This window comes from Piliocolobus tephrosceles, chromosome 8, assembly GCF_002776525.5.
Source record: "Piliocolobus tephrosceles isolate RC106 chromosome 8, ASM277652v3, whole genome shotgun sequence".
Classification (NCBI taxonomy): Eukaryota; Metazoa; Chordata; class Mammalia; order Primates; family Cercopithecidae; genus Piliocolobus; species Piliocolobus tephrosceles.
The window spans coordinates 60,239,075-60,265,762 of record NC_045441.1 but is presented as its reverse complement, the minus strand read 5'-3'; the positions used below and the strand labels follow the sequence as shown (position 1 = coordinate 60,265,762).

Genomic DNA, 26,688 nt, shown 5'->3' with positions numbered 1-26,688 from the left:
ATAGATAGATAGATAGATAGATAGATAGATAGATAGATAGATAGATATAAATATACATATAGATATAGATATATAAGCTTCCAGATGAGCTTTTGTTGAAAGGATTTTGCAGTTAAAAAGAAAAAAATGGTTGGGCCAGGCGCAGTGGCTCATGCCTGGAATCCCATCACTTTGGGAGCCTGAGGCAGGTGGATTGGGAGTTCGAGACCAGCCTGACCAACGTGGAGAAACCCCATCTCTGCTAAAAATAAAAAATTAGCCAGGCATGGTGGCACATGCCTGTAATCCCAGCTACTCGATAGGCTGTGGCAGGAGAATCACTTGAACCCAGGAGGTGGAGGTTGTGGTGAGCCGAGATCATGCCATTGCACTCCAGCCTGGGCAACAAGAGCAAAACTCCGTCCCAAAATAAAAAAAAAAAAGGTTGACGATAACAGCACTACATCATGGAGCACATGTGACCGATGAGCCCCAAATCCAACTGACTCAACCTTCTGGAAGGCAGTGAGTGGGAACTTGTGTTCTCCTAGGTTTTCTACACCACACTTGCCCCCAGGATACTAGAACTCTCTGTGCTGACACGCTTCTCCAGAAAGTGTATGACGCCTGGTAAAATGCTCTCAAATGCTCGAGGCTTTGTATTGTTTTCCTTTCTTTTCCTGCTGCCCTCTATGGTTATGGCAAGTCCCATAACCATCACTGGTGAGAATCTAGCTGATCTCCTCAGGCCCGTATCTCTGCCTGGCAATTCTGGGAGGGATGTTTTAAAGCACCCTCTATTTCAAAGTCCAAGATAATGACCTGGTAATGTATGGCTGTGCATGGAATTGTAAAGTAATCTGAAAAATGTCAGCGATGTATCAAGTAGAGACCTGTCTTCCTGGTGACCTTTGTTTGGTCAAATACCTAATTGTTTGGCTTTTAGCTTTGTATAATCTGTGAAGTAGGAGAGGAGATAGTAGGAAATTCTTTCAATATTGTACTTTCTAGAAGAAATAATACAACAAAGACGTGTTGAAAATCTACCACACTATCTGCTTTGAGGTATCTGGAACCACAGCGGGATGAATTGCACTATCTACCTATCTTTACACTAATTCTGGCTACAAGACAAAGTATCAACTCAAATTTTCCTGATCAGTTTTTTAGCAGGCTTTGGCAACCAAAATCTCTTCTATGTTTTAAGTCTGAAGCAATTACTGTTGAATTTCTTGTTGTTGTTCACTATGGGGAATATATCAGTTTTAGGTCACATTGATGATCTAGTAGAGATGTATTTTTCTAGTATACTTGATAGTACCTTGAGTATGTACAGTACATGTAGGCCCATTTTATGGACCTTTGAGGCACAGTTTTTTTTCCTTTTAAGTTATTAGATATTTCTGTGATTTTATTTGATGCACTTAGATACAAATTCAGGCTATAATAAATTAAATTGTAATAAAATATCTACCTTAATCAAATGTTTATAGTTTAGGCTAGGAGCCTAGCAAAGTAAAGATGACACAGATGTAATGCTTGATAAGTAAATAAATATGAGAAGAGATATATATTAAAATACCTGTGAAGTGAACCCCCTATGAAGAAAAGAAGGTCTATAATAATATAAACCTGTATCAGGAAACCTTGTGATTCTGATTCTGTGAACAGAAGGATACATGGAATTCTCAGACCTTTTCTAGTTGCAACCTTTTAATTGTTTGACTTTATATTCTGTCCCCTCAAATTCTCCTTAGACTGTGATATGTTAATGCTGTCTTTTATATTTTCTAATTTAATTCCACATACACTAATTTGTTTGAGAAATGTTGGATAGTATTGTGAAATAATGGAGCTAATGGGTTACATCATGTGGCTTCATTAATAAGATTTGAGATCTGTTTGCTTTTGGAAAACAACATCTGTAACTTTGAGGAAACAGAATAAATAGGAGATTTATCAAATAAATATGGGCCAGTAGGCTAGGTGCCTGAGTGTTTTTGCCTTCACGGTTATGAGGTTTCTAATACATACCAACCCAAAACAGTGTCCTTGGACTTTCTTTTAAAGGGCTGTAGGCAAGTCCCAGGTCTCCAAGACCCACAATAGAATTCAAACTTGAACTGTGAAAGAGAGGAGTGGTATCAGCATAGGCTGAATATCTTACCTCTAAAAAGGAAGACAAATCAGACGAACCCAAATTGAGATATTCTACAAAACATCGAACCAGTATTCTTTAAAACTATCAAGTTCATCAAAAACAAGGACAACCTGAGACACTGTAACAGCCAAGGGGAGCCTAAGGAAACATGATGATGAAATGTATTGATATATTCAGGGGTGGGGATCCTAGAACAGAAAAAGAGCATGAGTTGAAAATTAGAGAAATCTGAATAAAATATGGAGTTTAGATATCATGATGTGTCAGTAGTGGTTCAGTAGTTGTGGCAAATGTATCATAGAAATGTAAGATGTTGCAACTGGGGGATATTGTGTGCAGGGTACATGGAAGCTTCCTGCACTATCTTTGCAATTTTTTGGTAAGTCTAAAACTATTGTTAAAAAAAGAGAGAGAGAAAAAGAAAAAAAAAAGGTTGGCGATAACAGCACTACATCATGGAGCACACATCACCCCGATGAGCCCCAAATCCAACTGAGGCAACCTTCTGGAAGGCAGTGAGTGGGAACTCACTGTTTACTTAAAAAAAAAAAAAAAACTACTCATATTTTTAACCAATTTTGTTATACCATTCATACGGGTGTGCTGTATAAGTGAGGCTTAGAATTACCACACCAAAGTAAACGGGAGACTGAGAAAAACAAGAAGCAAGCTGACCGGGTGCGGTGGCTCTCACTTGTAATCCCAGCACTTTGGGAGGCCGAGGTGGGCAGATCACCTGAGGTCGGGAGTTTGAGACCAGCCTGACCAACATGGAGAAACCCCGTCTCTACTAGAAATACAAAATTAGCCGGGCATGGTGGCACATGCCTGTAATCCCAGCTACTCGAAGGCTGAGGCAGGAGAATCGCTTGAACCCAGAAGGAGGAGGTTGCCATGAGCCAAGATCGCACCATTGCACTCCAGCCCAGGCAACAAGAGCGAAACTTCGTCTCAAAAAAAAATAAAATAAAAAGAAAGAAAGAAAGAAAAAAAAGAAAAAAAAAGAAGCAAGCAATAAAAACCCATTCTCCACGTATCAGTCACTCATTAGTTTAATAAAATATTCATAAACTTGACCATATCAGAAAATAAAGCACTAAGCATGTTAGTGCTTAGTAGAACTCTCTTCTACAGCAGAGTAGGTTATACCATAAAAATGACCCATAGAGGCCGGGCGCGGTGGCTCACACCTGTAATCTCAGCACTTTGGGAGGCCGAGGCGGGCAGATCATAAGGTCAGGAGATCGAGACCATCCTGGCTAACACGGTGAAACCCCGTCTCTACTAAAAATACAAAAAATTAGCCGGGCGCTGTGGCCGGCGCCTGTAGTCTCAGCTACTCCAGAGGCTGAGGCAGGAGAATGGCGTGAACCCGGGAGGCAGAGCTTGTAGTGAGCGGAGATTGCGCCACTGCACTCCAGCCTGGGTGACAGAGCGAGAGACTCCGTCTCAAAAAAAAAAAAAAGAAAAGAAAAAATGACCCATAGAAACTTACATATGCTTACAAGTAATTTCCAGTTAAAAATATTATTATGCGTCCATTATCAGATCTTGATGAAGTTAAGAAAAATAAATCTTCCTGTCTAGAACCCTATATCACAGTTGTCCCCAATCCACTTTGTCATTATTTTTGCAGGGCATTCATTAAAATGTCTCAGTCTCATTCAGGATTCCTGCAGAACTTTAGCATGACCAACTGGGCTGCTGAATATATTTGCTTCTTTTGTTTGACATTGACTTTTGTTTTTAACAGTTTTTTTTTTTTTTTTGAGGTTTCATTGATATATAAGAAACTACATATTAAAACATATGATTGGAAAAATTTTGGCATATATGTACACCACAACCAAGATAGTCAGCCACATTTTTCACATGACTTTTGTAACCATTTCATCCTGACCCTCTCCAGCCCTCCTCCCCTGACCCTTGGCAACCACTGATTTGCTTACTGTCACTGGAGATTAGTTTGTATTTTCTAGAACTTTATATAAAGGGAGCAATACCACATGTATTCTGTTAGGTCTGGCTTCTTTCATTCAGCATAATTATTTTGAGACTCATCCATTTGTAGAATGCATCAATTGTTTGTTTTTATTGATAAATGGCATTCTATTTGTGACTATGCCACAATTTAAACTAATTGGTATGGATGCTCATTTGAATTATTGGGTTTGTTTTCAGTTTTGGGATATTACAGATAAAGCTGTTCTAAACATTCATATGCAAGTCTTTGTATAGACATGTGCTTTTATTTCTCTTGAGTAAATACCTGGGATTTAAATGACTGAATTTTATGGTAGGTATACTTTTTACTTTTTAGTTACGTGTCACACTGTTTTTCTTTTACATTTCTACAAGAAATATATTAAAATTCCAGCTACTCCATAACTTGTCCACACTTCATATGGTCATTTATTTTAATTTCAGCCATCTGAAGAAACGTGTAGTAGTATCCCATTGTCATTTTAATTTGCATTATCCTGATGACTGATGATGTTAAGCATTTTTATGTGCTTATTACCCGTCCATATTTTTTTCTTTGTTAAAGTGTCTGTTCAAATCTTTAGCCCATTTTATATTGAGTTGTTTGTTTTCTTATTACTGGGTTTTGAGAATTCTTTATATTCCTGGATACAAGTATTTTATCAAATATAGGATTAGAAAATATTTCTCCCCATTCTAGGGCTTGGCTTTCTATTGTCTTAAGTGTGTCTTCCAAAGGCCAGGAGTTTTTAATTTTGATGTTTAATTTATTAGGTTTTTTTTTTTTTTTACAAATCAAGGTTTTGTTGTCATATTTAAGAAATCTTTGAACAACACACGCCGGGGCCTGTCAGCAGGATGAGGAGAGGGAGAGCATCAGGAAAATAGCTAATGAGTGTGGGGCTTAATACCCAAGTGACAGGTTGATAGGTGCAGCAAACCACCATGGCACACATTTATCTGTGTAACAAACCTGCACGTTCTGCACATGTATCCAGGAACTTAAAGTAAAATAAAATTCTAAAAGAAAGAAAGAAATATTTGCCAAATTTAAGGTCACAAAGACTTTCCTCTGTTTTCTTTTGAAGGTATTATAGTTTTAGTTTTTACATTTTGAGTTAATTATTATATGTGATGTAAGGTACAGTTTAAGATTCCTTCTGTTTTTTGTTTTTTTTTTTTGTTTGTTTGTTTTGTTTTTGCATATAGACTTCTAGTTGGTCCTGTACCATTTGTTGAAAAAATTATCTTTTCTACACTGATTTTTCTTTGCACCTTTGTAAAAAATCAGTTGTTCATATATGTGTGTCTTTCTCCAGACTGTTGACTCCATTGTGTCATATTGATGTATTTGTTTGTCTTTGAGTTTATTCTTCTCTTTTGTATTTAATTGGTTTCTGCTTTGATTTTTATTCCCTTTCTTCTGTTTTTTTCTTTTTTTGAGTTTAACTTGCCCTTCTTTTTCTTGTTTCTTAAGTTACATATGAAGTCATTTACTTGAAAAATTTTATTTGGTTTCAATATTGGAGTATTTTCCAGAGATTTTTTCTGTATTGATTTTTATTTAATTGCATTACAGTCAGAGAATATTCATGTATGACTTGAATACAAGGAAGTTTATTAGGACTTGTTTTATGGCACAGATTATGGTCTCTCTTCGTAAATGTTTTGTGTACACTTGAAAAGAATGTGCATTTTGCTATTGTTGGATGAAGTGTTCTATAAATATCAATTGTGTTGAGTTGGTGGATAGTATTATTCAACTCTTGTCCTTATGGTCTACTTGTTCTGTCAGTTACTGAGAGAAGGGTATTTAATTCTCCAACTATTATTGTAACTTTTAGATTTATTCTTGTAATTGTATATATTTTGGTGTCATGTATTTTAGAGCTGTGTTATTAGGCACATAAATATTTAGGATTGTTATGTTCTCTTGATAAATTGAGCCCTTTTTCATTAGGAAATAAACTTATTTACTCTGGTTATATCTTTTTCACTTTAATCTGCTTTATCTAATATTAACATAGTCACTCTTATTTTTCTTTTACTCTGTGTTAGCATGGTATGCGTTTTTTATCCTTTTAGCCTTAACCTCTTTGTTTCTTTATACTTAAAATGTGTTTCTGATAGATGACACATAGTGAGGCCTTGCTTTTGTATTCAAACTGAAAATCTCTGACTTTTAATTGGAGTGTTTAGACCATTTACAGTTAATCTGATGATTGATATTAATATTATTAAATTAAATCAACCACTTTGCTATTTGTTTTCTTTTTTCCACCGATTCTTGGTTTCTGGTTTACTCATTTCTGTCTTTATTTGGATTAAGTGAGTACTTTTTATGATTTTGTTTTATCTCTTTTGTGAGCTTATTTATATAACTCTTTAATATTTCAGTGATGGCTTTAGAGATTATAGTGTACACACTTAACTTATGACAATCTACCTTCTAGTGATATTATATCATTTCATGTGTAGTATAAAAGCATGCATTAGCATACTTCTATTTCTCCCTTTTTGGCCTTTAAGCTATTGTGATTAGACATCTTACTTTGACATGTTATAAACTCCATCCCACATTGTAAATTTTAAAATCAATCATTAGTTTTTTAAAAATTCAAATAGGTAATAAGGAAAAGTTACATTTTTCTCCATGCGCCATGGAGTTATAATTTCTAGTGTTCTTCATTCTTTTGTGTATATCCATATTTCCACTGGCATCAATTTCTTTTACCTGAAACTTTTAATGTGGCACAGTTCCACTACTGATGAATAATTTCAGCTGTGTATGTCTTTGTTTCACCTTTAGTTTTTGAAAAATTTATTTCCTTGATATAGAGTTTTAGCCTGAAAGTTGTAGGATTTTTTTTCTTTCAATATCTTAAAGATGCTGCTCACTGTCTCCTTTCTTGCACTTTTTTCTGAGGAGAAATCTGTCATGTTTATGTTTGTTCCTGTATGTGTAATGATTAAAGTTAAGTTGCTATCAGCTTAAAGTAGACTGTCATAAATATAAGGTTTTTATGTAAGCCTCATGGTATACAAACAAACAAAAGTACCTAGAGTACCTCTTACCACTTGCATTCAACAAAGTCCTGAAATTCTTAGCCTGTGCAATTAGGCAAGAAAAATAAAAAAGAAGTGTAAAATAAGAAAAAAAAAAAGTAAGCAGATTATATGATCTTAAAATTTGAAAACTCTAAAGATTACACAGGCAGTCACACATACACACACAAACTGTTAGCACTAATAAATGAATTCAGTAAGGTTGCAGGGTACAAAATCAACATACAAAAATTAGTTGCATGTCTGTTAACAACAAATCATCTGAAACTAAGAAAACATCCCATTTGCAACAGCATCAAAAGAATAAAATACTTAGAAATAAACTTCAGAAGGTAAAATACTTGTACACTGAAAACTATAATCATTGATGAAAAATTAGAGAAGATACCAATAAAATACATCTCATGATCCTGGATTGGAAGACTTGATACTGTTAAATGTCAATACTACCCAAAGCAATCTACAGATTTAGTATACAGATTTTGATTTAATACAATCAAAATCCCAATGGCATGTTTTACAGAAATAAAGAACTCATCCTAAAATTAATAAGAAACCACAAAAGATACCAAATATCCAAATCAATCTTGAGAAGAAAAACAAAGCTGAAGGCATCACACTTCCTAATTTCAAAATACATTACAAAGTTATAGTAATTAAAACAGTATAGCACTTGCCTAAAATTAAACATAGAGGCTAATGGGACAGAATAGAAAGCCCAGAAATAAATGTATGCAAAATGATCAACTGACTTTTGACAAGGGTGCAAAGAGTACACAATGGGGAAAGATGGCCTATTCAACAAGTGATGTTGGGAAATTTGGATGTCCACATGCAAAAGAATGGAAACTGGACTTTTATCTACACCATACACAAAATCCAACTCAAAATAGGTTAAACATATGAATATAAGAAACTGTAAAACTTAAACTGAAACTGTAAAACTTAGAAGTAAACATGGGGGAAAGCTTCATGACACTAAGTTTGACAATTATTTCTTGGATATGAGGCCAAAAACACAAACAACAAAAGCAAAATTAGATAAGTAGGACTACATTAAACAAAAGCATCACAAAGGAAATAATCAACAGAACAAAAAGGTAGACTACAAAAAGGAAAAAAAAATTGGAAACCATATACCTGGTAAGAAATTAATATCTAAAATATATAAGGAACTCCTATAACTCAATAGTAAAAAACAAAAATAAAGAACAAATAACTTGATTTAAAAATAGGCAAAGAAGTTGAAAAGGCATTTCTCTAAAAAACACATACAAATGGCCAACAAGTATATGAAAAGATTCTTGACATCACTAGTTATCAGGGAAATGTAACTCAATACCACAATGAGATATCTCCTCACACCTATTAGGATGACTATTGTTAAAAAAAAAAAAAGATAAGTGTTGGTGAGGATGTGGAAAAATTCGAACCCTTGTGTATTACTGATGGGAAAGTAAAAAGTTGCAGTCTCTATGGTAAACAGTATGGAGGTTCCAGAAATAATTAAAGATAGAATTACCATTTGACCCAGCAATTCTACTACACACACACACACACACATGTGTATATATATACACACATTAATTCCAATAATTTGGATATATTAATATATATTCAAAAGAATTAAAGTCAGTATCTCAAAGAGGTATATGCACTCCCATGCTCATTGCATCATTATTTATAACAGCCAAGATATGGAAACAACTTAAATATTTATTGACACATTAACAAATAAAGAAAAATATGATACCTACACAAGGAAATATTCATAAGACTTAAAAAAGGAGGAAGTCCATATGGAACAACGTGGATGAATCTGAATGACATTATGCTAAGTGAAATAAGCCAGTCACAGAAGGACTAATACTGTGTGATTCCTCTTAAATGAGGTATCTAAAACAGTCACACTTGTAGATGCAGACAATAGGATGGTGGCTGCTGGGGACTGAGGAGAGAGAGATACAGGTAGTTGCTGTTCAGTGGGAATAAAATTTTATTTATGTAAGATGAATGAGTTCTAGAGATTAACACTACAACATTGTGCCTATAGTTGGCAATATTGTATTGTGCACTCAAAATTTTAAGAAGATAGATCTCATGTGAAGTGTTCTTACCACAAAAAAATTAACCTGCTCAATAACTCTAAAATAGAGGTGGTAAAATTTTCCCTATTATCAAATGAAAAATATAAGACTTAGGGGGGTAAAAAACTTAGACGTCTAAGTCCTCCAAGCCAGAAATTGGCAGAAACAAGATCCAAACCCAGGATTTGCAACTCCAGAAAACACAAATGGTGAAATTATTGAATACCAGATTTGCCATTATAAAAGTCATACACTATAATCTATATATTTGCCATTTTGTAGTTAATTACCATGTAATATATTAATTATTATTAGTTACATCCATCATATTTGTCAGATTAACTGTATTACGAGTTTTTATTAAGACAGTGTGGACTTCATTCCTATATCATTAGTCTTCTTAGTCTGTTGTTCATAAAGCTTTCTCAGCTATTCATGCAGTGTGATAACTTGCTTTTAAATTTAAAAAAAAGGGAAATTTGATCCCAGTCATATTATCTCAGTACATTCTTTTAGAAAAGAGCTCTGAAACACAGGTAGGGCTGCTATAGGGGAGTGTAACTGTCCTTTCTACCTACTTTTTGTGACAAGAGATGGGGATTAAGGATACAGATTTAGAAACTGAATAATAATTATCGTCTTATTTTTAGTATCAGACTAAAAATCAGTTATCAAAGCCCTGACATCTCTCCTGACTTGGATAGATGTTTAACCATCAAAAAATACTGCCCTTTGCCAGTAATCCCAGCACTTTGGCAGGCCGAGGCAGGTGGATCACCTGAGGTCAGGAGTTCAAGAACAGCCTGGCCAGCATGGCAAGACCCTGTCTCTACTAAAAATACAAAAATTAGCTGGGTATGGTGGTACACGCCTGTAATCCCAGCTAATCGGGAGGCTGAGGCAGGAGAATCACTTGAACCTGGGAGGCAGAGGTTGCAGTGAGCCGAGATCACGCCACTGCACTCCAGCCTGCGTGACAGAGAGAGACTCCATCTCAAAAATTAATTAATTAATTAATTAAATTTTTAAAAAGTACCCTTTCCCCCTCTTTCTACCTAGTCCCCCTCTTTAAATGACTCTCTTAATATCTACACGTGGGAAAAAAACCAGCTGAAGTCGGCTCACATTGAACCCTTTCTACCTCTGTCAGTGGTCAAGGTCAGCTACGTAGTTTGTGGGGTCCAGCACAAAATGAAAATGTGGAGCCTCTTATTCAAAAACTATTAAGAACTCCAGAATGACAGCAGCAGAGCATTAAACCAAGAGTCACACCCTTCTAAAGCTTTCTTACTTGTAAACAAAAGTGCAATACATGTACACTAAATAAAATTGGGGAAATTGAGATGAGAAAAATACAATCCATAGGCCCAATAACTAAGAACAGGCACTATTAGGATATTGATAGATATCTATATAGGTGTCTTTTTATGGGTAATTTTTTAAAAACATAGTTATGATAGGATATGTATTTTTCCTGCATTTTTACAGGTAGCATTATATCATACATCTTTTCCACATTATCATTTAATCTTAATAACCAATGTTTTGAGAGGTTCCCTTCTCTTATAGATTTGGAAAAAAGTTTGAAAGAAATTATCACCTGCTTAATCAAGTTTATCTATTACAATGAAGAGACCTTGTGGAGAGAAGAGGGAAAACCACACCAGGTTTTAGTACCAGACCTTCCAGTGACTGAGAGGCCCTGAACACGGTTCTTAACTTTCTGAGTTCCACTTTCCTGCTCTATAACAGATAAGAATCAGAAAAGTAAATAGCAGTAACACAGTAAGAATATGAATAGTAACAATGTTAGCTGTCAGTTGTTGATTCCCTGGCAAATTTGTAGTGCCAGAAGTGTCAGTTATTGTGCTAGGCATTTACAAAAAAAAAAAAAAAAAAAAAAAAAAAAAAAAAAAAAAAAAAAAACACATTACCTCAAGAATAGTCCACAAAATCTTTCAGAGGAAGAATAAGCTGGAAGAGGTAAACTAATGGTTTTCTATACCTGTTTTAAGTCTATAGTAGTTAAGACAGGATAGCATTGGTGCAGTGACAGACAAGCTGAACAGCAGAATAGCAAGTAGAATACAAAAACAGACACAAAACAATTGTCACCTGATTTATGGTAAAGGCAGTTCTGAAGTATAGAGGGAAATGATGGTCTTCAAAATATGCTGTTGGGACACTTGGTTAACTGTATGGGGAAAATGTACATTGACTCCTACTTGGCATCACACACAAAAACTAATTCCAGATGCGATACATCACATCCAAATATGAAAGGCAAATGATAAAGATTGTAAGGTAAAACATAGAAAAACATCTGTGTGACCTTGGAGTAAAGATTTCCTAAAAGTACACAAAAAGCACAAATTGTAAAAGAAAAAAATTGATAAATTGGACTTCATTAAAATTTTGAAATTCTGTTCATGAAAAGACACCATTAAGAGAGTGAAAAGAAAGCCAAGTACAGTGGCTCACACCTGTAATCCCAGCACTTTGGGAGGCTGAGGTGGATGGATTACCTGAGATCAGGAGTTCAAGACCAGCCTGGCTAACATGGTGAAACCCCGTCTCTACTAAAAATACAAAACATTAGCTGGGTGTGGTGGCGGGTGCCTGTAATGCCAGCTACTCTGGAGGCTGAGGAGAGAATTGCTTGAACCTGGTACACAGCAGTTGCAGTGAGCTGAGATCATGCCATTGTACTCCCGCCTGGGCAACAGCAGCTAAACTCTGTCTCAAAAAAAAAAAAAACAGAGAGAGAGAGAAAAAGAGAGAGAGTGAAAAGACAATCACATAAAGAGAAACTTGCATTGTAATACATGGTATTCAACAAAGTTCTCACATCTAGAGTATATAAACAACTCATGAAAATTAAAAACAAAAATACAGTTCTAATAGAAAAATGAGAAAAAATGTGGACAATTCACAAGAGAGAATATCTAAATTGTCACTAATCATTTGAAAAGTTGTTCAACTTTATTAGTCATCGGGAAAATGCCAATAAAAGTCACAGTATCATAGTTCTCACCCATCAGACAGAAAGAACCAAGTCTTAGAAGATAGAGCAACCATGACCCTCTTGTACTACTGGGGGGTTTATAAAATAGGGCAACCACTTGGAAAATCTATTTGGCAGAATCTAATGAAGCAGAGCATATACACACTTTATGACTCAGCAATTCCTCTCCTAGGTATAACACTAGAATTGTGTACATATGTTCATCAAATAAACATTTACGGCAACATAGTAGGGGGAAAAAAAACTTAAAAACGATCTAAATGCCAAACAGGAACAGAATGGATAAATAACTTGTGGTATAGTCACACAATAGACCACTGTGCGGCAGTAAGAATAAATTATCTGCAACTCTATACAACCAAATGGATCAATCTCAAAAACATAATGTTGAGTGAAAAGATCCAGACACAGAAGAGTATACAATGCATAATCTCATTTATATAAATTACCAGAAAATCAAAACAAGTTCTGCTGTTAGAAATTGGGATAGTGGTGACCCTTGGTAGAGGTGAGTGTTAAGAATGACTCGAAAAGAGCATAAGATGGACTTGTAGGTGCTGGTAATGATGGGATTCTTGACCTGGATACTATGATAGGGGTGTATTCCATTTGAAATGCACTGATCTGTATGTACCCTTATGTGCACTTTTCCATATATTAATGATACTCGTAAAAAAGTTAAAAATATATATTACTTTGAATTTGTACCCAAATAGTTAAGTCATATCCCAATTTTAAAGATGAAAACAATTAACTTTCTGACTTTCTTTTCATTCTAATTTCTATTGGTCTTCTAATTCTATTAAAGTTTCCAAATTTCTGTATCCAAGGATAAGATACTTTAATATTTACAATGATACTCCAACAAAGATTCCTTCCTTCCTTCCTTCTTCCTTTCCTTTCCTTTGCTTTCCTTTCCTTTTCTCTTCTCTTTTCTTTTCTTTTCTTTCTTTTGATGGAGTTTCACTCTTGTTGCCCAGGTTGGAGTGAAATGGCATGATCTCGGCTCACTGCAACCTCTGCCTCCTAGGTTCAAGCGATTCTCCTGCCTCAGCCTTCCAAGTAGCTGAGATTACAGGTGCCCACCACCAAGACTGGATAATTTTTGTATTTTTAGTAGAGACGGGGTTTTACCATGTTGGCCAGGCTGATCTCTAACTCCTGACCTCAGGTGATCCACCCTCCTCAGCCTCCCAAAGTGCTGGGATTAGAGGCATGAGCCACTGTGCCAAGTCAACAAAGATTTCTTAAATAGTGCAAAGGATGTTATTTCTACTAATATCATATTTATTTTCTATGCTTTTTATTCTGTAGGCAAGCAAAGGTCGGACTACAATCGTGGTAGCACACCGACTTTCTACTATTCGAAGTGCAGATTTGATTGTGACCATAAAGGATGGAATGGTGGCGGAAAAAGGAGCACATGCTGAACTAATGGCAAAACGAGGTCTATATTATTCACTTGTGATGTCACAGGTAATGCTTATGTGACATAATGCTATGTTAGCAGGGTTTATTTTTAATGTTTCAGAGATCATACCACACTAGAAAACAAAAGTTGCAAATTATAATCTTAAATTTCAAAAAGCAACCAAGGTTTATAGTTCCTCAGTAAAGAAATTGGGAGTTTCAAATCCTCAGTGTTGTGCTAAATAATATGCTGAAAGTTGAAGAAGTAATGGGTACCTGGTACCTAATATCTGCCAGGCACACTCCAAATAGGCTTCAAAACTTGCATGTGGCCAGGCAGGGTGGCCCACACCTGTAATCCCAGCAATTTGGGAGGCCTAGGAGGGCGGACCACGAGGTCAGGAGATCGAGACCATCCTGGCCAACATGGTGAAACCTCGTCTCTACAAAAAATACAAAAATTAGCTGGGTGTGGTGGCGCGTGCCTGCAATCCCAGCTACTCGGGAGGCTGAGGCAAGAGAATTGCTTGAACCAGGGAGTCAGAGGTTGCAGTGAGCTGAGATTGCACCACTGCACTCCAGCCTGCCAACAGAGCAAGACTCCATCTCAAAAAAACAAACAAACAAAAACTTGTATGTGGCAGATACTGTGATCTTTGGCTAGAACACAAAGAAATATAACACACAGTCCTTATTCAAAGGCTTAAAACTTAGCTACAGAGGCAAATTGCAAAACTGTGCATATAGATATTATTAGTTGTAAAAAGAAAAAACAAGATTGATGGGGAGGGAGAGACAGAGCTATATTACCCCCAAAGGTTTCATGGAAGAGGTCTTTAAGGTTAAAAGATGGGAGTTGGGGGTGAACATGAAGGATAAATTCAGGTAGGCAGAACAACAGCATAGAAACAAGAAGGAACTTGATGTGCAACTGAAACAAAAAGGAGGACAGCTTTCCTTAAGTACTTGTGAGTGTTGAGGGGTATAATGGGAAAGAGTTCGATAATGAATGTCAGATCATGGAAGTTCTTAAAAGCCAGGCGAAAGGGTTGAGACTTAATTTGTGTAGGAAGCACCTAAGACAATGCCTGGCACACAGTGGGCACCAATAAACATTTGCTGAATGAAGGGATGCACACATAAAACCTTACTGTGTGTGCTACCACATCACCACAGATGGACCAGAAAGCTCATATTGGGCAATCAAGCGGGGGCATGATGATGCTAAAGGCACACAGCAAATTCCCCTTCTTTAGGATCCATACTTGTGCGTGTCATGGATCCGCCCTACTGGATTTCACATAACTTTCTCATTAGGATACATTAATATAGGTCATGGGAATTAGGCTATAGCTCTCTTCTTTGTTCTAGCTGGCTTTCTTCTCTTGACCTGGAAGGCAGCCTTTTTTGAAGGGCTCTTCTACAGATAACTGATTTCAACCCTTTTTGGTCTTCTTCAACTTTCTAATAATATCTTTGATGTCAATATTATTATTTCATAAATTAGGAAATTTAGAAAGTTATGAGCCCCCATCTCTTCATCAAGTTTATAACTTCAAATTTCAAACCCTAGCTTTCTCCAACTGTGCTAAAATGAAATATTTCTGAACATATCCTAAGAAGCAATACAGTAAAATATATTTGAAAATGTAGTTTTTGTTGAAAAACTGTCTGATGCTGATTTTATTTCATATTAGTTCATATTTCGTGTTTCAAAAATAAAAGTGAGGTGTTATTTGATAACTGAATTTTTATTCCACAATAGACTTAATAATTTATGAAGGTTAATATTTTGAAACTAATATGGGTTGCAATAAAAGGAAATAACTGGTTGAGTTAACCCTATTTTGAGATTTTTAAAAAACTATTAATACTAGTATAGTCAGTTCTTTCTTTACATCTTTATTTTTTATTGTGATTAAACCAAAACTCCATTATTATGTCTTAAGTTAAAGGCTTTCACATTGTATAAAAAGCAAAAGTGGTGTGTTTGTGGGACGAATGTGTAAAAATTTTAAATACCTTATTTAAAATGGATTAGTATTCTTTGATTACCTAAAATGATGTCCAATCAGATACAACAACACCATTTTAAATATTAATACTAAATATAATATTCTAAGCATTGTACAGTAAATGTAACATACATAATATCTGCACAAACAGGTAACTCACTTTTAAAGATCTACACATACTTATTTGCCAATATTGACTGTGGAATCAAAATTAATCAATTTTGATAATTCATGATTGTCACAAATATCACAGTTAATGCTGCTAAAATAATCCTGAGAAGCAGTACAACAAAGTGCTTAAGATGATGAGCTCTGTGTTCACTGCAAATTGACTCCACCAGTTAATAGTTTTAGGTCCTTGAGCAAGTTATTTAAATTCTCAGTGCATCAATTTCCCAATCTCTAAGAAGAGGGAAATAGTAATAACCTATTAATAAATTATTGTGAGTATTAAACAGGCTCAATCATATAAAGTACTTAGAATTATTGTTAATGTAATAAATTTTATTATGTTATTGACATTAACATTATTTGATCAAACTTTTTAGAAAAGTTCAAACTATAGAGATTAATATTATAATTATTTACCTAGACTGTCCATGATTATATACATGTATATTGCTTTAGTGGATTTCTATGTGAAAATGAAATATAAACACACATATCAAAATGTGTATTTTTGATACACATATACACAGAGATATACACATATCAAAGCTTATTGTCACCATTATTTTGTCCAGAGACCTTCTCAGGAAAAGAAATTTTCTTTGACTTACTAAAGCACCTTTTCAGAAAATGTATTATGAGGAGAGGTCAAAGTTTTATTTTAAATTTGCCACAAAGTGAGTAACTCCTGGAGGCAGGGGAGAAAAGCCAAACAAGGCAGGACATGATGGCTAGTTCCTGTAATCCCAGCTACTTGAAAGGCTGAGGCAGAAGGACTGCTTGAGCTAAGGAGTTTAACATTAGTTTGGGCAACACAGTAAGACCTACTCTTTAAATAAGTAAATAAATAATAAAAACAAAAAATAAAAAATTTCAAAGCCATATAAAATATTTCTTTCATGGCAGAGACATTTACAGGAAAAAAAAAGAGAAAATGATAGCAAAAAGAAATGCCTGATTAAAGATGTTTGGATAGTCTAGGGCTGGTTAAAGTTCATTATCTCTTTAAATGACTGATTAACAGTTGTTAAGCTTGTCAAAGAATCACGGTGTCCCTGGAAAGTCTTCCATGTGCGCATTCTCCTTGTGCATCTAAATTGACCTACATTTTCCATCTCTTCCCCACGCTAACCGGACCTGCTAGCAACTAGGTTGGCTTCTCATTTCTCTTGTCCTCCTCCTCCCATCTCCTCCTGGGAAAGTCACAGATTTACTCATACCACATTCAAATGAACAGAGAATCTGTAGCTCCTTTATTTCACTAAAGTGGTCTCATGAGTAGCAAGAAAAATGAAAACTAGACCTAGATCAATTTGATTTTAAACTTGGTTCTATCCTATAATGTACCAATAAGCAGTTTCTTTAAAGTTAAAAATGTTTATTTCGAGACACAGTCTTGCTGTCACCCAGGCTGGAGTGTAGTGGTGCAATCTTGGTTCACTGCAGCCTCCACCTCCCAAGTTCAAGCCTCAGCCTCAGCCTCCTGAGTAGCTGGGATCACAGGCACGCACCACCACACCCAACTAATTTTTTGCATTTTTAGTAGAGACAGGGTGTTATATGTTGGCCAGGCTGATCTGAAACTCATGGCCTGAAGTGATCCACACGTCTCGGTTTCCCAAAGTGCTGGGATTACAGGGGTGACCACTGTGCCTGGCCTTTAAGTTTAATTTGATTGCTTTGGAATTTCTTATTGTAGAGGAGCAGGCCATATTAGTTCTGTGTTTTCTTCACAGTTCAGGATGGGTAGCAGGGGCAGGCCTGGAAAGCATGATTGTCTCCCGAGGTCTCTCTCAGGCCCAGTCTCACACATAAAAGTACCCAACTAAATACTACAAATTTATAAGCCCCAGAAATGGCTAGGAAGAAAGCATCAGAAACAGTATCTTCTGTCTCAAAAAGCTCCTCTTACTAAGATCTCTCCTTGTTAGTGATATAATTGTTTCGATTAAGGCATTGTTTTCTGCAGGTGATAATACAGGTCCTTGGAAAAGAAAGGACAATGAGCTATTGTTAGTCACTAACATTTTAGTATGAGACTTATCAGCTCTCTCAAGCCTGAAAGCTGTTCAGCAAGAACTACATTAGAATATGCCACTTTCAATAACAAAGGCGATAACAGCTTTAAGGAGATGCTTAATAAGATTTCCTTGAATTTTTAAGGCATTCTTATAACGATAACCTGTATATTCTTCCTGTAAGGATATTAAAAACGCTGATGAACAGATGGAGTCAATGACATATTCTACTGAAAGGAAGACCAACTCACTTCCTCTGTGCTCTGTGAATAGCATCAAGTCAGACTTCACTGACAAGGCCGAGAAATCCATCCAATCTAAAGAGGTAATGGCTCAGCAATCAACCAGTTTTTCCTACATGTTTTCTAATTTTGATTTAATCCTTGTAAAATTTAAAATTTATTTATAGGAAAATATTACTGTAGCACTAAGCTCACAAAACATGTCTTTCCCAAACTTCACTCTAGCATGGGTGTGACACTGTAGGTAAGTCTGTCTAAAAAGGCTGCCTTTGTATCAGAGGTCCTTCTTTACCAGGGGGGAAAAAAAAATCTCATGAGACTGTTAGATGATGTTTCTCCTATGAAGCAAACCATGGGTTAAAACAATGCCTTGGCAAATGTGATGGAGATACTAATGGTGATGCCCAAGATTAATTTGAGTCAGATCAGAGGCATAAATGCATGCCACTCCCAGAATGCAGATAGGCCCAGCATGTACATGACCCAGGCTTGCAGTCCCAGGGCACAATTTGAGAAGCCTTGCTCACTGGAGTGGGAGTATTTGTTCCCATGCTTACTGTGCCCACTCCTACCCCCACACCCCTAGGCTCTGCCCGAGCCCCACATCACCTGCTTTGACTCTCCTTCCATTGATACCCCTCATACCTCCCTGCAGTTCCCATCTGCACCTGAATTCTCACTTCTCTGTCTCAATTCCACCTTCCTTCTCTTAACATGCCCGACACCGGCTTTGAGCCTCCACCCCACACCCTGAACATTCTCTGCAGCACCCTTTTACAAAACACCCTTCCATCTTAATCTCACCTTAACCCATGCTTCTCCCAGCCTCCCAATTCACTGAGCTCCAGCCCTCTTTCCACCCTAGTCGATCTTTGCTAGCCCCTGGTGCTCTGTAACCTTGCATGCCTTGAAATCCCTCACCCTTGCCCTGTCTCAGCTTCAGTCCCCTAACCTCCAGCATCCATACCATCCCATACCTATCCTTGGCTCATTATTTCCTCCCAAACTAGAGTTTCCTTCTTCTCCTTGGGACTAACAGAGACCTGAGATTGAATCGCCTCTTAGCTGTTCTCGCCATCTTCATGCCCACTTTCCTTGGTCTCACCTGTCAATTATCTGCCTGAAGCCCCCGGATTATCTGTCCCAAAACCCCTCTTGTCCTTCTCTGGTATTATAATCTACTGCTTTTAATTTTAGCTAAACTCTTTCCTTTTAGGTATGTAGTCCTCTATAGCATTTACACTTAGACATTTTTCCTTTTCTGCTAATTTTATTTTTAAGTCCATCTAAATACATAAGCATGCAAAGAAAAATAATGGTATAGATGGTATGCCATATGGCAAATGTATGTTAAGAATATAGTACATGAAAGTTTGTACTGAGACACTAGGCAAGAGTGTAGGAAACACTGTGTTAAAACATCTATTGATAGCTGCTGGACCTGCCTCAGCAACTGCTGAAAACACTATGGAAATCTGCCTCTAAGTCTAAAAATACACCATATTTATGAAGTGGATTTTCAAAACCTAAGAAAGATCAAAAACAGAACATTTAAAAAGGAATTTCCAGATTTCTGGACAAAAATGATATAATTGGTTTACAATCTGATACGACTACATGCTCCACACACATGGAAATGATAAAATATAAAATGAGAAAAACCAGTGAGATGTATCTAGGCTCTAAACAGGAGGAATAGCTCTTCGCACCAGAACTAGAGCAAAAGCACAAAGTGGTGAGCTGGACAATAGTCACAGACCTGTTCTGAAAAGTAGGCAGAAAAACCTGGTTAGCCAATGCCTGGAGCTAAAGCTTATAAAAATCTGTGAGCCTGGGGAGGCAGGAAACAGATACAGGGTACTACAACCAAGAACCGAAATAAGCTAGGATTAGCTCAATGGTCATATTTTTAAGGGACTCTTTAAGACTGTGGTAATCCAGTGAAAAATAAACAAAGAAGTGAAGAGACTGTAATAATCAATAATGAGCTGGGGACAGTGACATGTCTATAATAATAGCTACAAGAGAGGTTGGGGCAGGAGGATCGCTTAAGCTTAAGAGTTCAAGGCTGCAGTGAGCTATGATCATGCCACTGTACCCCAGCCTGAGCAACAGAGCAAGAACCCATCTCTGAAATAAATAAAAATAAAATAAATAGGCCGAGTGAGTGGTTCATGCCTGTAATCCCAGCACTTTGGGAGGCTGAGGCGGGCAGATTACTTGAGGTCAGGAGTTCGACACCAGCGACCAACATGGTGAAACCTTGTCTCTACTAAAAATATAAAAAAATAGCTGGGTGTGATGGCACATGCCTGTAATCCCAGCTACTTGAGAGGCTGAGGCAGGAGAATCACTTGAATTGGGGAGGCAGTTTGCAGTGAACCAAGATCACACCACTGCACTCCAGCCTGGGTGACAGAGTGAGACCCTGTCTCAAAAACCAAACTAAAAAACAAAATAAAATAAAATAAACAAAGATCAATAATGAAATGAAAAAGAAATGGAGCAGTATTTTAGAACAGAATTAATGGGAGTTCTATTAGTCTATATCCAGTCAGGAAATAGAAAGCACACAATGACAGAGAAAGTTTAGTATAATGAATCATTAAGAGGGGATTGTAGTATGGGGAGTTGGGTAATGAAAGTTAAGATACTTCTAAAGAATACAGAAGTAGCAGATAAAAGTAGCAACCACTACCCCTGGAGTGAAATACAGCACCCATAGAAGATCCCTTTCTTCTCTCCAGCAAGGCAGAGAGTCAGATCTCAATGGAAAGGGCACAGTTATGGCTCACTGGATGGCAGAGAAGTTGCTGTGGTACCTTGCTGGTGGGGCTTGCTGGAAATCTGCCCTCAAGGGTGCCAAGGGAGGCCTTCCACAGGATGGTGCTGAGCTTCAGAACCTGCCAGGTGCTGGGGAAACTGCTGGCCACTGGGCACTATTGGAACAAGAAGCTGGTCAAGGTTGTCATCTGCAGGAGTCTAGGGCAGTTCTGCAAGTGGGAGGGTGCAGTCATTAGTGACCTGGCTGAGACCCAGGCCTGTGATCATACTTATGCCTCCATACCCTAAGCCAAGAGCTGGGGAAAGCAACTGGCGGCCACACAGAAGAGAAAGCTGCACTCTGCAGGCACCTGCCTCTGAAAACCTATGCAGGCAGGGCAGACGAGAAAAAACTCACCCTGCAGGAGCTTTCCCAATGAGCACTAGAAAGAACAGGAAGAAATATATCCTCCTGCAATGTCTTTGCTGCACCCTCTACTGACAGGGCTTAACCTCTTGCCCACTGGTAAAAGAGAAATATTTATCAGACAAAAAAGTGCATTTGGATCAGAGAGGCAATAAGTCAATGACCAGGACAGGGGTGGTAATATTTCAAACAGGGGCACAGCGAGCATGAGGGCCTGGAGTTGGGGGTCACAATGACTAAGGAGGACAGGGGTAGGCAGAAAGGTGTGTGGGACACTCAGGGACCAGATCATGCACGGCCTCTTGGGCCATCATGACAAATTTGGATTCTATTCTTCCTCTAACAAAAAACCTTCAGGAGTTTTTAACCAGTGGTTCATGACCTACAAGGAATTTCTGAATAGACTTCGGAGCCCATCAAACTGAATGAAAAAAAAATCACAACTTTTTTTCCCCACTAACCCTTGATAGAAATGTAACATCTACTTCGTGAATTTAAGCAACAAGCTACAATAGTATTACCAGTATCTGTGATGTCACCAATGAATATCACAGAAATTTTCATATCACATTACACTTATAGATAACTTAAAATATCTCTACACTCATTACTATTAGTTCTTATGTTATGTTCTAATAAATGAAGCACATTCATAACTGCATCAAAACTTTGGGTTACTTGTGAAGTATTTTGAATACAATGTTTCAATGGGATGGGCTTTCTTGGAGTCCTATGTATCATTTAGTACATTTAAACATTTCTTCAGGGAAGGAGTCCATAGACTTCACCAGTCTTCCAAAGGAGTCCATGAACTAAAACAGGTGAAGCACTGCTGCATTAGAGGGTCTTATTCAGAAAGGCACATGGTCTGATTTACTCCATGTGGCTACAATTTGGAGAACAGTGTGTGGGGGCCAGACTAAGATGAGGGAAAGCAGAACGGAGAGGAGATGATGGTGGCTGAATAATGAACTTGATTGGTCTCACTAAAGCTGTCAGCGGAGAAATAAAATATAGATAGCTAAAAGAGTAGGACACTGGAATGAGACTCAGGACCCGGCACCATTTAGAGTTGGAAAGAAAAAGTCACTAGTGAAAGGATCCTAACAAATGGCTGGCAAAATAAGAGGAAAGCCAGGAGAGTGTGGTATCATAGACACCAAGTAAGAAAAGTGGTACAGAAAAAGGAAGAGATCATTTGTGTTAATTGCCATGAAAATCACATAAAATTAGAGATTTTCACTTTCAACCAAGATAGATTAACAGGAACTAGATTTATTTTCCTGCTTGATACAACTAAGAAACTGAACAAAATATGTGAAATAATGGTTTCTGACATTGGACATCAGGCCAAATAGGATAGTGATCTCTGTGGAAGGAGAAATAAATGAGTTGAAACTTGTCATTAACCCAGTTTAAGGTCTGAGTAGTTTTTTTTTTTTTTTTTTTTTTTTTTGGAGACAGAGTTTCGCTCTTGTTGCTCAGGCTAGAGTGCAATGTCGCAATCTCGGCTCACCGCAACCTCTGCCTCCTGAAACCCAGCAGACTTTGAGTTCAGGAGACAGAGCTAAGAGTTGAAGGAGGCCAAAGTTGCCAGAGGTTTCAGAGCAAAGAACTGGAGAGGAGAGAACTTTTCAGAAAGAGAGAAGTCCAAAAATCTGCAGAGGTTCTCCCTTGATCTGACTACTGATCAGTGTATTTATTAAGGAAACTACCAGAGGTAGGGTATATATCTACCAGAAAAGATTAGAAGGAGCAATTCTTAGAACTCACACAGGGCCAGGAAAAGTTCTTATTAAACTAACTAGAGTAGAAAATCTTTAAATTCAAGAGACACATGGTTAAGTGTTAAGAAAGATATTGCCTCAGAGGGTAAACTAATTAGTCCTAGACTAAACTCTGCACTAAACCTAACTAACAAATTCTAATAGCAAGCCTCAAAAGGATTACACTGTTTCCAAGTAATTTAAATGTGTTCCAGAACAAGACTCAATAACATATACAATAATTAAAAAATATTTAGTCCCCAAAAGTATAAAATGTACGATGTCTGGCATCCATTCAAAAATCACCAGGCAAGCAAAAAAGCAGAAAAAAATGTACCCAAAATGAAGAGAAAAATCAATCAATAGAAATAGACCCAGAAATGGCACACTTAGTAGAGTTAGTAGAGACATTAAGCATTTATTATAATTGTATTACATATGTACATATGTCCCCAAAGGAAGTCCAAACCACTGAAGAAATAATGCTTTAAAAATTTGCCAATTTGATGAAAACTTAAAATCCACAGATTCAAGAAGCTCAATAAATTCTAAGTGTAAGAAACATAAGAAATCCTACACCTAGGTATATCATAAGCAAACTGCTTAAAACCAGTGTTAAGGAGAAAACTACTAAAGCATCCAGAGAAATTGACACAATATAGATGAGGAAAAAGACAAGAAAGCTACAAATTTCTCATTAGAAACAATGCAAACAAGAAGATAATGGAGCAATATTTTTAAAGCACTGAAAGAAAAAAAAAAGCATCTCAAATCAGAATGCTATTTACAGAAAAATGCCTAATAAAAATGAAGGCAAAATTGAGACATTTTCAGAAATAAAAGGTTAAAATAATTCACTACCAGCACACCTATACTACAAGAAATATTAAAGGAAGTCATTTGGGCAGAAGGAAAGTGATACTAGATGGAAATCTGAATATACACAAAGGAATGAAGAGTATCAGTAATAGTAAATATACAAGTTACTATAAAAGAATGGTTTGTATATTTACATTTTTGATATGTTTAAAAGCATATTTATTTTTCAAAGAAAAAAAGAACATTATAGTATGGGTTTTTTTTAACACAAATATTAGTAAAATGTTTGAAAACATTTGCCAAAACACTGGGAAAAAGAAACTAAAGTATTATATTTTAAGGTTCCTAAGTGGTATATAACATTGTCTGAAGGTAGATTGTGATGTTAAAGGCAGTCAAAGTAATGTTCTTAGAGCAAAGAACATTACTAAGGATAAAGAAACTTCTTTCATAATAAAAAAGGAATCAGTTTATCCAGAACTACAAATAGACAAATCTGCAATTGTATTGAGAGATTTCAGCACCCTTCTACTAAATCTTAGTAGAACAAGTAAATAGAAATTCAACAGAAATATAGATGACTTTAACAGCACTATCAACAAATTTGACCTAATAAACATTTGTAGAAGACTTCACATATTAACAGCAGAATATGTCTTCTTTTCAAATGCGCTTGAAACATTTACCAAAAAGGCCCTATTCTGGACTATAACACAAGTCTCAATAAACTTTAAAAAATTCACATACTACCAGCCTGGGTAACATAGGGAGACCCTGTATCTATAATAATAATAATAATAATAATAATAACAATAATAATTAACCAGGGATAGTGGCATGTACCTGTAGTCCCAGCTACTGAGAGGCTGATGTAGGAGGATTGCTTGAACCCAAGATTTTGAGGCTGCAGTGAGCTATGATTGCATCACTGTACCCCATCTTGGGTAACAGAACAAGATCCTGCCTTAAAAAAAAAAAAAAAATCAAGTAATGCAAAGTATATTACCTGACCAATATGATATGGAATTAAGTTAGAAGTCAGTAACAGAAAGTGGTCTGGGAAATCTTGAAATATTTAAAAACTACATAACTCACTTCTAAATAATGCACAGATCAAAGAAAAAATCAAAAGAGAAACTCAAAAGCGTTTTGAATTGAACAAAAATGAACACTGAACATATCAAAATGTGTAGGAAACTTAAAGTGATACTGAGGAAGAAATCTGTACCACTAAACACCTATAACTATCTAAAAATCTCATATTAATATACTAAGTTTCTACCTTAAGAAACCAGAAGGAAGAAAATAATAAAGAACAATCAATCAAATCCAAAGTTGGTTCTCTGGGACCATCAATATTGAACTCACTGAGCAAGAAAAAAAAGAAGATACAAACTGCCAACATCAAGAATAAAAGAGCTGACATCACTACAGATTCTACATATATTTAAAGATGAATAAAATAATCTTATTAAAACATTTAGGCAAATGAATTCTACAACTCAGATGAAATGAGCAAATTCCTTAAAGTTTACAAACTATCAAAGCCCACTCAAGAATAAATTGATAGTTTGAATAGTCTTACATTTATTTTTAAAAAATTAAATATGTGGTTAAATTCTTTTTTCCCTAAAAAAAAAAAAAAAATTCAAGCCATATGGCTTTACTGATGAATTCTATTTTTTAAAAAAAGTGATAACGAAGAAGTTCTTGTTCTATTAGACCAACATCATTACTCTGATATCAAAATTAGACAATGAGATTAAAAAAATAAAATTATAGACAAATATCAGCCATAAACATAGATGAAAGAATTCTTAACAAAATTTAACAAATCTAATCCAACAATATAGAAAAAGAATAATATGTCATCACCAAGCAGGATTGTTCTAAGAAGTGAAAAGTTGGTTTAACATTCAGAAATTAATGTAATTCTCCTAATTAAAAAAATTAAAAAGAAAAAACCAATTATCTCAATCAATGCAGAAAACCCATTTGATAAAATACACCATCCATTTCTGATAACTCTCAGCAAGCAAAGAATTAAAAGAAATTCCTTCAACCTGATAAAAGGCAGCTACAATAAACAACAGCTAACATCATAATAAATGGTGAAAGATTAAGATCAAGAACAAGGCAAGGGCATACACTACATCTATTGAACATTCTACTGGAAGTTCTGGCCTGTTCAATAAGGCAAGAAAATAAAAGCATCCAGGTAGGAAAGGGATATGTAGGAGTGTCTTTATTCACAGATGGCATGATCACTTATGCAAACAATCTTATGGAATCTACACACACACACACACACACACACACACAAGTACTAAAACTAATAAAGTTTAGCAAGGTTGTAGAATACGTGACAATATACTAAAATCAACCCCAATTCTATATAATACAAATGGAAAGTGGGAAGTTAAAATTAAAAAATAATTTTATGTACAAGAGTACCAAAATAGTAAATTATTGGGAATAAATGTGATAAGAAATTATAAAATCCACACACTGAAATCTATAAAATATTATAGAGAAAAATTATCGAGAAAAATAGACTAAATAAATTAAAAGATATTTTCAATGTGAGTGAACAAGAAAATTCAATATAGTTAAGATGTTCTTTCTCCCCAAATTGAATTCACATGGAAATGCAGATAGCCAAAATAGTCAAATAAATGCTTTTAAAAAAGAACAAAGTTGGAAGAGGGATACTACCTGATTTCAATTCTGTTTCAACTACTATATAAAGCTAATTACTA

The 26,688-nt window shown here is 36.0% G+C and overlaps 1 protein-coding gene across 1 annotated transcript in view; it reads left to right on the top strand.

Annotated features, from left to right (window-relative positions):
* Window positions 1-26,688, top strand: part of ABCB5 (ATP binding cassette subfamily B member 5) — a 134,694-nt gene that overhangs the window by 42,388 nt on the left and 65,618 nt on the right. The window contains exons 14-15 of the mRNA XM_023215951.2: window positions 13,616-13,777; window positions 18,097-18,237. Coding sequence (XP_023071719.1) covers window positions 13,616-13,777; window positions 18,097-18,237 — 303 coding nt within the window. The remainder of the gene's footprint in view (window positions 1-13,615; window positions 13,778-18,096; window positions 18,238-26,688) is intronic.